Source organism: Dunckerocampus dactyliophorus, chromosome 2 (genome assembly GCF_027744805.1).
Source record: "Dunckerocampus dactyliophorus isolate RoL2022-P2 chromosome 2, RoL_Ddac_1.1, whole genome shotgun sequence".
NCBI classification, from domain to species: Eukaryota; Metazoa; Chordata; class Actinopteri; order Syngnathiformes; family Syngnathidae; genus Dunckerocampus; species Dunckerocampus dactyliophorus.
In genome coordinates, this window is record NC_072820.1 from 10047363 (window position 1) to 10061224 (window position 13862).

A 13862-nucleotide genomic window follows, 5' to 3' on the forward strand; every position below is an offset into this window, starting at 1 on the left:
AATGAACTAACTTTATACAAATACTGTATAAAGCATTCAAAGACGTTCATGAAATGTAGTATTCTACACTGGTCACTAGGTGTCAGTAGTTGTTACTGTAACTTGACTTGCCGGAACAAAAGACATTTATTGCCGGTTTTAATTAGCTCACAACAGGCACAACAATCCCTAATAAAAATACAGACCACTTTGCGGCCGTTACCCACGCATAGCTCAAACTCAACTCTGAGCCCCTGACATCACTTCCTGTCCACCCGCCACTCAGTTCCCAGAGGAAACACATTTATAGCAACACAAACCTGCACAAACCTTATTTATGTCTTAAATAACTTATGTACTCTATTATGTCTACTTTATTAGGGAATACAAGTGTAAAGGTATATGGGGTGTTAGTTTATGCCTAGAGGGCTCTAATAATGTTAAAAACTATATTTAGAAGGTTGTAAACACGTTTTCTATGCTCTAACTACCAACATACTCCATTTATAAATGAGGAATTCTATTAGAGGAAATTCACTTATCATGGTCCGGTCTGGAACCAATTAACTGTGATACAAGAGGGAGTACTGTATATCCTATCGAGAGTATAACGGCCAGACCCACCATAACTACATTATGTAGTTAGTTATGTTATGGAGTGAGCCGTTCAGCAAGATCACATAAAACCAGGAAGACCTGAACATTACCCTACTTCTTAATACTGTTCAATGGGGACATTTTTGGCAACAAACATCAAATGTAATAAAACCAGCACCCTTGTGTAAGGCAGATGATGAAGCTTGATCCAAAGCTGCTGAGCCAAAGCTGCCAGGGGGAATAAAAACAGAACAAATAGACTGTAAACTGAAAAGACAAAGAGTGGTGCCTCCACTGACATGTATACACAACATCTTGTGTCACTCCCAAACCCAGACAGAGTGCAGATCTCTTGAATGCCTCTCAATGTTTAGATTTCAGTCCAAGCGTGTCACCTTTTAGTGTCTTGCGAGCAACATACTCTTGCTCTAAAAAGGTGGAAGACAGTGATGTTTACATTGTGATAGACTAGCTCTTCAGAAAGAACAGCCACATGGATGAATGTTTGGAGATATGTTTGGCAACTTTGGTCTGACGGATTGTTGGCTCACAATGTAGGTCAGGATGCCAGTAAGTTCAGACAAATATGGGGCGTGATGCAATACTCTGAAAGGAAGACACCTGTGTGTCAAGGAGAAAAAATCAGGTCTGGCCAGGTCTTGATATGCATTGATAGTGATGGCCTTGGGATCTAATAAAGCCAAAGCCATTTATGGGACTTGATTTAAAGAGGTAAAATGCCTACCTTAACAACAACATGCAAGGAATATGATTACAAATAATGGTATCTGTGCGGTGTCTGTCCTGGAAAGCACGGGCGCAGTGAATGGACTCCTAAATCACACTATTGATCAGTTCTTCCTTCCAGACACAGGGTGGGGCATTTTCATTGGTCTCTGCAGTCATTCTCGCTACATCCCTTAAACTCTCTCTTCTCATTTCCTTGATTCATTCCCCTTCCCCTCTCCTGCCATCTTCCCCTTTTCCTCCCATGCCTACTCATGTTTTGAACCGACATGGCCTCCTTAGTGACCAGCAGGTCATACCCAATGACTTGTCCACGAGTGAGTCTCAGCTTTTGTTCCTGTCACTCACAATAACAAACTAATGTCAACGCAGAAATATTTGTTGTCTTTTTTGGGGTCGTCTTATATTTGAGTCTATGCAGTATTTTCTCCACTGAGAATACATCTTCCATCACCCGTCGTTTGTTTGTGGGTAGTAGCAAAAAAGTATTGGATGATTCTTATTATAACATGATAGCATTCAAACTTGGACACAAATTAAACTTTAGCTAGCTGCATTTCAAAGAATGTTTCCCCGTTCAGTGCTCCAAATGTTCAACAAACGTTGTGAATACAGTAAGTGCCAGGTAATTTTTCTATGAGGATGATCAATTAATCAATAATCGATCAATAATCGACAACTATTTTGGTGTTTGATTAATCCTTTTTTTTTAATTTAAAAAGTGTATCCTCTGATTTCAGCCTCTCAAATATGATGTTTTAAAATTTCCATAGTCAGTCATGAAAGCAGACCTATTATCTTTGTGTTAAGATATTCACACACATCTTTGACTTTGGAAAACAGTGATCAATGTTTTTGCCTCTTTTCAGACATGTTGTGGACCAAACCACTAACTGTTTGTGTTTGGTTCATATTGATTTGGTCGGTCTCAGGCAAATACTTGATAAATCAAAACAACAAGCTCCAGATGAATCGACTTTAAAATAATCATTAGTTGCAGCCCTAATCGAACTAACCTCAGTGAAAATACAACACAAATTTATCTTTCCATCTTCAAACCTTAAAAAAAAAGATCACCAAACCGAATCAATTTCATCAGGCATGGTTTAGATTTGTCCAATAATAATCAATAAGATATACAGTATAAATACTTAGTTGGAATTGACAGTTGATTAATCACATCTCCAGGCAAAATGGAGTGCACTGCTTGGTTGCAACCAGCAGAGGCGCTGTTGATTCAGTCTCAACTGGTTTGCTGTCGAAAGAAGTTGAACTACAGCACCACTGTGGGAAGCAAACTTTTGGTCAATAAAAAACTATAATTGAAGCAGGAGTTCTAGAACATTCCGACATTGATTCTTTTAAATTCATTTTAAAATAGTTGCAAAATAATGCTGAATAAAATGTCTGTTTCCCATTGTCAATTAATGCAATGTGGTTAAATGCCAAATCCCTAGTGAGTATTGTCGTTCAATGTTTGGCAGAGTCGCACTCCTACTTGCAAAAGTGATGGGCCCGTAATCGAGGTAACAACGTTCATCTAATCACCTTCCATCTTTTTTCCCTCTATTTCAAAGGGCATGGCTCTTTTCCAGGTGGATTTATGAAAGGAACTCCTTTGTGAAACAAACCATCTGGTGTGTCAGCTTCTAATGAAATGCCAAAGTTGTTTCATTCCAATGACACACATAATTGCAGAGAACACTTTCAATGGACAAGGCAGCATAATTTTTGTGAACTCACGCAAGCATCTATTTGTATACTTTTAATATCTTTTTTTTGCAGCAGAGAATTCTGCATCTTCAGTGTCCCCTTGTGTAACAGCAACCACGCAATCACCTGACTACAAAAGGCCACAGAGCGCAGGACACAGTCTTGGCAGATTACACTTCATTACCGCTGCAAACCTCAACAATAGGCATTGGCATTTCTTTGTCTCCATCTATCTGTCAAGCATGCCATTAGCCTGTCAAAGCACCATTAGGCCAACCTCGTTATAAGATCCATTTTCTCTCAACGTTCCTTCACTGTCATGGTTGCACAGTTTGGTTGTCTTCCCTCCAACTTCTCTTCAGAATCATTCCCAAATTACATGGGTCATTAAAGGTGTCCTGTGATGCAAAATTGACTTATTAATGATGTCATAACTGTAATATGTGTCCCTGGAGTCTGCTTATGATTACAAAACGTGAGCGAAATCCCCCTCACCTGTTTGCGAGAGAAGAGGCTCTCAAACAGTTGTGCGATACTGCCTCTGACTCGCCCCTGAGCCAGCTGAGCCCACCACCTTAAAGGGTAATAAAGTAAAGGGTAAAAAAGCAGACTTCTCCACACATCTTAAAATAAAGCTCTGCCAACTATCCATCAATCCGCTACAGATGATTTATCGAGGAAAGTTTTATTTTATTTTTTTCTTGAGTGAATAGGCCAACCTACCATGATGTTACTGTTCAATTTTAACATGTTAGCACTGTAGCTCACGTAACTAGTATTAACGTTTGTGTCCTCCCCACTCCTTAATGTTCCAGTGTTGTTTCTCATATATGGCATCTAGTACGTTGAACAAGCGCATAATAACGTCCCTTGCCACTTTGCGGTTCCAATTTTGCGGCTACACTCAATCACTAAAACAAGAACATTAATTACATGGTTGAATACAGCCTATTATTAGTCAAAAATATGCAGATTTAAGCAAATTCTATGTCTTCTTGGCCTTAATTAAAACGTTTCAAGCCTGAAAATGGATAAATGAAGGAAAACACAAATATAAAGCATTCAGAAGATGCATTTAAAGATGTGATATATAGTATTCTGTAGTATTCTACACTGGTCACTTTGTGTCACTACTGTTACTGTCGCGCCTGGTGTATTGTGTAGATCTGAGCTGCTGTTTCGAGTGTGGTACATGACAACCAGGCAACGTGAGGCAGGAAGTCATGCATGAGGCAGCTCCAAGGGTAAATTCGTAAGTGTTTACCTCACTTAACATTAACTCTGTCAAATACAGCTCGTCTTTCACCTCACTGCAACACCACTTTTGCATGAAAGCCCTATAGATTTTTGTCCTTTATTTTTTCGTCTTTGTGAAAGGATGACAAAGGCTGGTCAAAACACCAGCCTCGTCAAACACACACACAGACAGACACATTGGCAGAAGTAATAGCATGAAGGTCAATTTCAATGGTTGGCTAGAGCTCCACCACAGGTAGAAACACACCTGCATACATGTACACATCATATATAGTAGATGAGACAGAATCAAGCACAAGCTGCCTGCGTATTTATCTTGAAGCCTCCTGTAGGCTCACCGACATTAAAATATTGACCAGAGATGAACCTGCCCAGATGTTACACAACCATATAGGTGAATAGTGTGGTTCAACATGTCTGCTCAGAATAACAGCCCCGAACAATAACGTCTCTCAGACTCTCATATAAGCACTCCATTTAATTTAAAACACATAAAGGCATCAAAACCTGCAGCAATGAAAGCGCCACTCCTCGCTTGTGTTAACTCAAGAGATCAGGCGAACGCGGCTCTGCGAATCTGAAGATTTACAGACAGGTTTTGAGTGGGGTGTCGCCTTCTGTGACGGCAGAAGTGGAGACTGGCTGCGCCACGTTGCGCTCAAAACAAAGTCTCATTAAGCAAAGACCCAAGGAAAACAACAAAGAGACTTGTCAGTCTGCAAGCCGCAGATGTGAGCCTCAAAGAGAAATAGAAAAAAAATAACATAGAGGATTGATAAACATCTCAAATGAAAGTGGAGGAATGGTTACCATTGTTAAAAAGCAAGAACTGTACTGTATTAATGCAAAATATGCAAAATGTGGCTATTTCTATCATTGGTTTGATCTGGAAATAAACCACAAATGAAAGAGAGGATGTTGCCTGTCACAAAATGGTCAAATTATGAATTATATATGATTATTTGACATTACATTCTTTACTGGCCTTTTACCAGCGACCATTGTGCTGCAAACCTTAAAGTGATTATTCACAGCTGAGCTGTGTAAAATCCCTTAGGCGCTGCAGTCAGCCATGCAGTGACCTGAGACGCTGATATGCACAGTGCACAAAAAGAACTGAAATGTTTCACTCATACAGCCTATAAATAATAAAATAACAGTTCACCAGCAAGGGCAAGTGACAGGATGACTTACAAGGGGGAGCAACTGTTTACTAAAGACATGCAGCATAATTAAATGATGATTTGAGGCTAATTATTCCCATCTTCATCATTATCACACCTTGTCACAGCGGCCACTTACCAGCCTGGTTGGTGGTGATGTCTATGGACACGTGCTGTGACGGATAGGGGCTTTTATTGCTGACGCCGTTGACAGCCTGTATCTCAAAGCTGTAGAGAGTGTGCGCCAAAAGGTTGCTGATGAACACCCTGGTCTCAGTCAGACCCAGCTGACGAGGGACAAATTCCACATTGTCGTCGCAGTGGGAGCAGGCAAGGCGGTTGGCCTGACATTTTTTGCACAGGATGTTGTAAACGACATCGTCCCGGCCGCCCGTCTCCCTGGGAGAATGCCACTCCAGTATCACAGAGGTCTCATTCACAATGGAAATGACATTCCGTGGGCTGGAAGGGACACCTGTAGAGACACAAGAAATGTACATATGAGCAACACAACAGGAAAATGTGCCAAATCTTCACTGGAGGTGGCAATGTGATGCTGTGGGGCGGCATCATTATCACTGGAAAACTGCCTTGTCATCATCAATAGCAACAACAGAATAAACCCCGGTTTTTCAATGCCAGCTTTTGTACACGGTCTCGATTATTGTACAATACGTGTGTAACTCAAACAATACGTGTGTAAATGCGTGTAACAGACTGGTTCGTTTGCCCTCTACTGTGCTATTCTGCGGAATTGAGATGTCCCTACACTTTGCTGACTCACTGTCCATGCATTTTTTATTGAGTGCAACTGCTATGAGACCCGCCATGGGAAAGAAAGTTGCCAGTGCCAGCAATTTGATAAAGAACGTGCAAAACACTATTTAATTTAAGTAAGACTGCAAAGTATGAAGATGGCTCCCCTCACCTCTTCCCCATCTTCACTGAAGGTAAAAATGATGTCAAAATGTCCAATGTTTGATTCGTAATTTTTTGCATTGTATGTAAATGTTGCATGTAAAACTATAATTACTCTCTATAAAATGTATTTTTGTCAATATTACAACAGATTAATTATTTCCTATGGAAATACTTGCGTTGGTTTTTTGTGTGTTTTGGTTTTTGTCTGACCTTTTGGAACTACTTAATAACAAAAACCGAAGTATCACTATATTTGGACTCTGCAATAAATATTTTGCACATTTTACATTGAAGTCAAATAAGTCTGTTTTGTTTATATAGGACCATTTCACAACAGACACCATCTTAAGGCACTTTCCACCCACAACAGGTCTACAACCACACTCCTTATACCACAGGTGGGATTAGGGGTGGGTGATTAATTGAAAAATAACCAAAACCAGGATTTAGAGCTTCTAATTGACATAAAAATGCTGTGTCGGTTATTTCGGTGTGTCCCCCGTCTACGACGGGTCGTGTAATTACACGACAGGCCGCCAGGGGATGCAAAGTGTCAAGGCTGCCGGAACATCAACAGAAAAACTAAACACGTGACACGATCCCTTCCAGTCTGACTGCTACACTACTCAGAAACGTGGCGGAAGACTCAAACTACAGCGCATTTGTAAAGTCTATGGAATGGACAGTACAAAGCGAGCAGCTTGTTCCCAAAAGGAATTCTGTGTCAGTTGTTTGGGCACACTTTGGCTTCAAAGGGGATGACGTTGACCAAAAAGTAGTCACTTGTTTCAACATTAGACAAATATTTACAGAATAAATAGTTGAGAGTGGCAAATTGTGATTTGTATTTTTGCCAAAATTGCCCACCCCAAGGTGGGAGGAAGTCACAAGTAAGTCTCAAGTCATAACCTTCAAGTCTCAAGCAAGTACCAAGTCATTGTGGTGAGAATCTAGCAAGTCAGGTCCAGTCACTGCTCAGGTCAAGCAAGTATCAAGTCAGGTCATACAAAAATCTGATCATCTACTTCAGTTTCCACATGTCCACATCATGAAAGACAGTGAGTTTTATTTCAACATTAACAATAACTGATATCACCACTGAAAAAGCCTTTTTACATTATTAACCTAATATGATTATAAGAATACTTTTATAGGGCTTATGCTAAGTCAAAATAAAAGGCTCCCAATGGCATGTTTAAAAGAAATAAATAGACTCAAGTCAAGTCATGTGACTGGAGTCCCCCACCTCTGCCTTATACATACAAGACCAAATCAACCACACATGAGAAAGCACTTTTGTGACGTAGGAAAGGAAACAACACCTTCTCAGGATGAAACCTAGAACAAAACCAAGATGGAGCCATTTTTGAAAAGGGAAATAAACAGCATCTCAATCTGTATAAATGTTATTGGCAAGAAGCAGTGGAACGGAGAAATAACTTTCAAAAATCAGTTTCATGTTTCGAAAGACAAAGCCAGTGAATCCTGGATTTACATAAGAAACAATTCAATAAGTTGCATTCTACAGTCTAAAAGCAAAAGGCCTGGCTGCAGAGGAATCAATCTATTCTGTTCAATCATGTGTTATTGGGTCGATTTGTGTTGTTGGCAAAATCAACTTGTCTTTTCTTTCTTTCTTCAGCACAATTGGAATGCTAATTTATTCCACTCGCACCCAGAGGATTCATACAGCGAAACGTTTGTGTCTATCAAACATTGGTTATTTAGCAAAATGCAGTGTTGCATGGAGTATTCTTATCCAAGTGGCTCTGGAGATTCACGCTTGCATTCATTCCCCAGGAGCTCACAGCTGGAGCAGAGCCTCCAAAATGATATTCATGGAGAAATCATGAAACGATAAAACTTGTGTTTTGCTCGAGTGGTGCATTCAGATTTGGGACTTTGTAAAAAATGGTACTTGTTCGCCAGACATTGCTCAATTGGAGTACAGTTCGTTAAGTGCCCATAGATTCTTAGCTGCATGTGGGACTCCCTCCACTGCTCGGTTACAGCTTGGATAGCACACACATGACTGTGCCAAAGATGCTTCGGCTTGGATAAAACTGCCCTGCAGAGCCCATTTGGAAGCGATTTATCCCCCGTAAAGCTTGACCTTTATATAAAATGAAGCAGAACTAACCTATTCCTTGGATAACGGTGGCTAGCTCTTCAAGCTCGCTCTGCTGGCAAATACACTATTAGTTCTCTCCTTATGACAAAAAATGTAAGAGCAGTCCTTAATAATCACAAATTAGTAGTGAGGAAAATTGGTTAAAGTTGCATCATGTAGAAAGCCAAGGGGCAAATACATCAGTCAATTCATAACAGACTTGGACATGTTGGCTGTCTGACATAACCAAAACCGAAATTAGCCATTGCTTGCACATTTACTTGTGACTTTGACCATAGACCTAGTAAGGAGAATCGGTGATATAGAATGGGTGGTATATAATAAATTATGTTTTTTAACCTATGGCAGTTTGTTGACATTATCGTCCTACATTTGTGCATTTTTGTATTTTGATTTGTTTTGTTTTGTTTTTTTAGCAGGTTCAAGGCTTGGTGGTGCCATCAAATAGATGAACAGCGGCCTTGATTCTTCTGTTTTCTTATCAAACTGAGCTGCTGCAGTAATTTCGTTGTAGGTCTTGACTGCAATTACCATGACGCTTTCGTACATGCACAAATCTTTCTTCCAGTGGCTACCAATCTAAAAAAAACCAACAACAGGTTAATTTTGTTAGTTGCTGTGGTAGACTCCATATCAATACTGCCATGATTTTATTTTGAAACTTACTTTGCACTGAAGAGGAAGTCACTGTGTAACGCTGTGTAACTATTAGTTTTGTCGCTGTTGTTGTTTCACACTGCTTCGCGATAATAAGTTAGTTGACAATGCTAAAAACAGGTCGACATACAGTAGATATTTCATAGAAATTACCCCTTTGGGTCCCACATTTTATGTAGAGAAAAGCAGTCCACCATGTATGTCAACGTCAAGAACATAGCGGATCCAGACTCAGCTGACATAGACGAGTTGTCAACATTAGGAAAACCGACCTAAGCGGTTCCACTATAATAAATGTCATCATTCCTCCTGCTCGTTCTTAATAATAAATTAATGACTCAGAGTAATCCACAAAGTAAAAGCCCAATGTAAGATTCCCTACTCACAAACAGATGTGCAACATAGATTTCTCATGTAAATAACGCAGCCATTTCACCCGTCAGTTATTGAAAACTGTCACCTTGCAAAAAGAAGTAAACAGACTCAAAGTAATCCACAGGCGCAAACCCAAGGTAAGACTGACCAATGCACAAGCTCATGCGCAACACGTGTCATATAATAAACATGACCAGGCCTCAGGTTAGTTATTAGTGATAGCCGCCATCTTGCACAAAATAAATAAGCAGAGTGACTCAAAATAATTCACAAGTCAGGAAAACGGCAGCGATGTGTAGTGATGCAAATAAGTCAACGTGTTAAAGTCTGAACAGGGGATGAAGGGGTACCTTGGCTCGGCATCCCAACAACAGAGACGTCAGTGAAAGGAAGAGTATGACCTTTTTGGGTCTACATGTACAGTAGACATCTCCTCATGCACCATAATTAGCTTATGCATGTATGAGGAAGAGTGAAACAGGCTTCACTACTGCACAATAGGCACTTTATAGGTTATCCACACTGCTTCTGTCTTGTGTACCATACATCACGTATGTGTACATGCTCCCCAAACATGTACATAATGCACATGTGCCCAAGTGGAAAACGCATGTGACACACGTGCTCCAGCTATGTGTTCCTATGCACTGTCTCCATCTGTGTGATTCATACACTCTTGGGAAAATAACATGATACTATATGACATCTATTCCAGGGGGTGACAGTGTCCTCACTGTGTTGTCCTGACTCCAGCTGAGCCAGACATGTGCAGGCATGGCACGAGAAATCAGGTGTGACTGCCACTTATCCAGTGATTTGCGGACTATTAGTGCAGCCCATGGCGATTTTTAATTTGCCATAGGATTTAATTTGTTGGGGACATGCCTTCTCAGGTGGTCTTCATTTCGCCATGCCAGTCAAAATAGTTCTCAGATACACATTTCTTTCATTTAGCTTATATCTCATGGTAGAAACATCATCATATCCAGGCAGGGTGTGTTGGAAAAAAAAAAGGGGGGGGGGGGTCCTTTATTTTAATAGTAAAATCACATGAACTAGTGCAATGAGGCAGGGCATATGCTCAACGGCAGTGAGTGGGTGTAACAGAGTGCAAATGGTATTTGTGTTTCATTTGGACATTTACATTACACACACAGGCATGCTTTTACTGTTGTGCTCTTACACCTACATGGACATGATAGCACTTTACAGGGAAAGGATCCGAGTTACTTGAGCTGATGTTCAAAATTGTCCATTAATTGCTTAAATACAATCATAATGTATGGAGCAGATTAAGTTACCCTATGTTTTGCATGCCTAGGCGGTAAAATGTAAGATATATTGTGTCTCTCTTCTGCATCGTGTTAAATATACCATTATTTATATGATTTTTCACACCCATGCATGTATCCAGTAGAGATGGAGGTGGCTTACTAGTTGCCCCCGTAGTGAAAAAGGATTTAACATGTCTATAAAAGCCCAGTTTCCTTCCCGGGCCCCGTGTCCAAAATAAACTGGTGCACATTATTTACTCATCCAAACCCCTTTGAATGGTTCGAGCCTTGTGTGTCTGCTCTTTCAAACTGTTTGTTTTCATGATGTGAAACAGGCTCGAGGGTGCAACAGAAGGTCCCTGTGTGCAGATACCGATCACAGCCAGAGGAGCCGAGAGGAGCACTGAAGGGTTGTGTGGGCTGGTGAGAGCTCAAACACAAGCTTTGTCGCTTGGCACTATGAATTTACATCCAACCATCACATCATTAGAAAGACAAAGATTATAATGCTCAGTTTGGATTCACACTGTCTGAGGTGTTTGTTTTTTTTAAGAAAAACACAGAGTTCACGACGTATGATCGTAACCTAGAGATAACCTCATGCACTTATTCAGAGATGGATGGATGGCAACAGATACAGTTTATGTATTGGTTCCAGATTACTCTATTAGAACCATATTATGTTCCGTTCTCCCCCTATGTTTAGCTTGATTGAATTACATTCCAAGGATTTGGCTCATGCAGATGGCATTGGTGGTTTCCAAAAAGTAAACATGAACAGAACATTTTTTGCATTTTCCATACGTATACATTTCATTTTGCCTCACTTTAAGTTGGTCATGTTTGTGGGCTCACTGCAGTGTACTTCCAACCCCTTGTTCCTTGTAAATCAAACCAAACCCTAAAACACAAACCAAACCCCTTCAGAGTTTGTCAGATGCTTCCCACAAAGCTTCTATCCTCCTTGCTGTGACAACCCTCTCTTTTCCTGTATCATTCCTCGCAACGGGATACACCATCTCCCTTCGGACCCAATCAGCACTGGCCTCACTGCCGGACTTACCTTAACTACCACTCAGCTTGTCACACCTCCTCGGACTCGCACACAAATCCGTCAGCCTACTAAAATGTTTCCCTACTGCAGCATTCTCACACTTTCTGTTTCACACATAGAAGCGCTGCATCAAACTAGGGTCAGGTTTGGTAACTACGTGGAAGTAGGTTTCCTGTGAGAAAGGGCTGCTCACTTTAGGCCTTGGCTTTGGTCAGCAGAAGATGGTAGCGATGAGATAGTATGGCCTATCCCTGAAGGCAGAACAGTGGGGAGGTTGTGGGGGTTATGACGTGAAGCACCCTGCTGACAGAGCCAGGCGCCTGACTATCCATCAGCGAGCTAATCAGAGCAATCTGGAGCACGCAGGAACCAGCCCCTCTGAAGCAGGCCTGCAGAAAGCGCTACGGCTTCTGTTGCCACAGAGCGGCCTGATTTAAGCTACTCTGGCTGCTCTTATCAGGCCTGACAGCGTTAAAGAGATTCTTACAAGGATGATCTCACTGCCCGCCCCCTGCTGAGATCTAGGGAAGCTGGAGTATCAAGCTAAGCTGAGGCATTGGAAATTCAGTTGTAAGAGAATTTCTTTAAAACAAATTTCAAGAGGAGTTGAAGTGGAGGCTCAGTGTTCAAAGGGGTGTTGACATTTTAAATGCATCCAATCTACATGAAAGCATTTTCTTCCCCAAGACATTGGATATAGTCACTCTAAAACTCATTTTTGAGTTGATCAAGCGCCTGATGGACATGATGAACATCGGCCTCATCCGGGTGTTTTTTGGGTACTGTTCCGGGTCCCCTGTCAGGTACCCAAGGGCTGGATCGTAGTTTCTTGCTTAGAGCGAGTTTTTCCTTCAAGATTCAAGATTCAAGAGTTTTATTGTCATGTGCATCGTAAAACAGCAGTTATACTATGCAATGAAAATCTTATTCTGTTCATTCTCCCAAGTGGTATTGGAAGTGGGGTGGTTTTCTTTAATGCATAAGGAGTGTGGTTCTTGACCTGCTCCATGTGTAGAGTGCCTGGCTAGCGCTCTCAACTCTCATTCTTTAGACCCCATTTTGAGCCCGGGTGCAACACAGAACTGGCTGGACCAGGTGGGTTACAACTGCATGAAGTAGAAGCCATAAAAAAAGGAATTACCTAATGTGTAAGTAAAAGAGTGTAAGAACCAATAAAGGCTGTGTTTGTACCAGATACCAGCACTCAATAGTCTCCACTTGGGACCTCTTGTGAAGATCTCTTGGGGAGAGTTTAGGGCCCTCAAGGTAGAGGCAGATGGTGTGCTTGATGGAGCAACCGCTAATTCAGCAGAGAGATGTTGTGTACTGTGCCATGGGAGGCCAGACGTGATGAGAGAGAATCCGAAGCCTTAAAAGGTGTGGATGCATCCACTTGGGAACCACTTTGGAACCGCCAAACAGACAGCTGTGCTGCACTGGGGGTCCCGCCACAGCTTTAAGGAATTAATTTTAAAACAAGATGGAAGCATAACTACTTGCTATTTTGCTTTTTTAAACATCCTTTAGTTGATAAGCAATTACAAGAAAATGAAAATGAAAACAACTCAGAAGAACGGCAGCAGAGAGGCATACTGAGGATATTGTTCTTTTAAAAATCTTATTAAGATGACTATTATGGCCAACAGATAGTCGGGACAGTGTTGCTTCGTAGGACTTGAGGGGATGACGGCAAACAGACAAGAATTACATAAATAACTAAATTGCAATATCAGAAAATGTACTCATAAGAATTTGATTGGTTAATTGTTAAAATGGTACTTCAAATGTTAATAGAGGTTGTGTGATTTTTTAAATTTTATTATTCCACTTTGTGACCTAAAGCGTACGTCACAACCAGCCGTACTGGCTCCTACGGCCGGTCTATGTGCAAAAAATGCAAGAAATGCACAGAGGCCGCGTGTGTGACATGCTGATTTTTGAGCCATAGAGCCGCAGAGGTTCATTGTCATGTCAAACAAACTCTATGGGCGCTT

The 13862-nt window shown here is 41.1% G+C and overlaps 1 protein-coding gene across 3 annotated transcripts in view; it reads right to left on the bottom strand.

Annotated features, from left to right (window-relative positions):
* The window catches only part of LOC129176555 (ephrin type-B receptor 1-B), a 210154-nt gene that overhangs the window by 63285 nt on the left and 133007 nt on the right, over nt 1-13862 (bottom strand). For all 3 annotated transcript variants that reach the window (XM_054766697.1, XM_054766696.1, XM_054766698.1), the window contains exon 5: nt 5596-5931. In XM_054766697.1, the coding sequence (XP_054622672.1) occupies nt 5596-5931 (336 nt within the window). The remainder of the gene's footprint in view (nt 1-5595; nt 5932-13862) is intronic.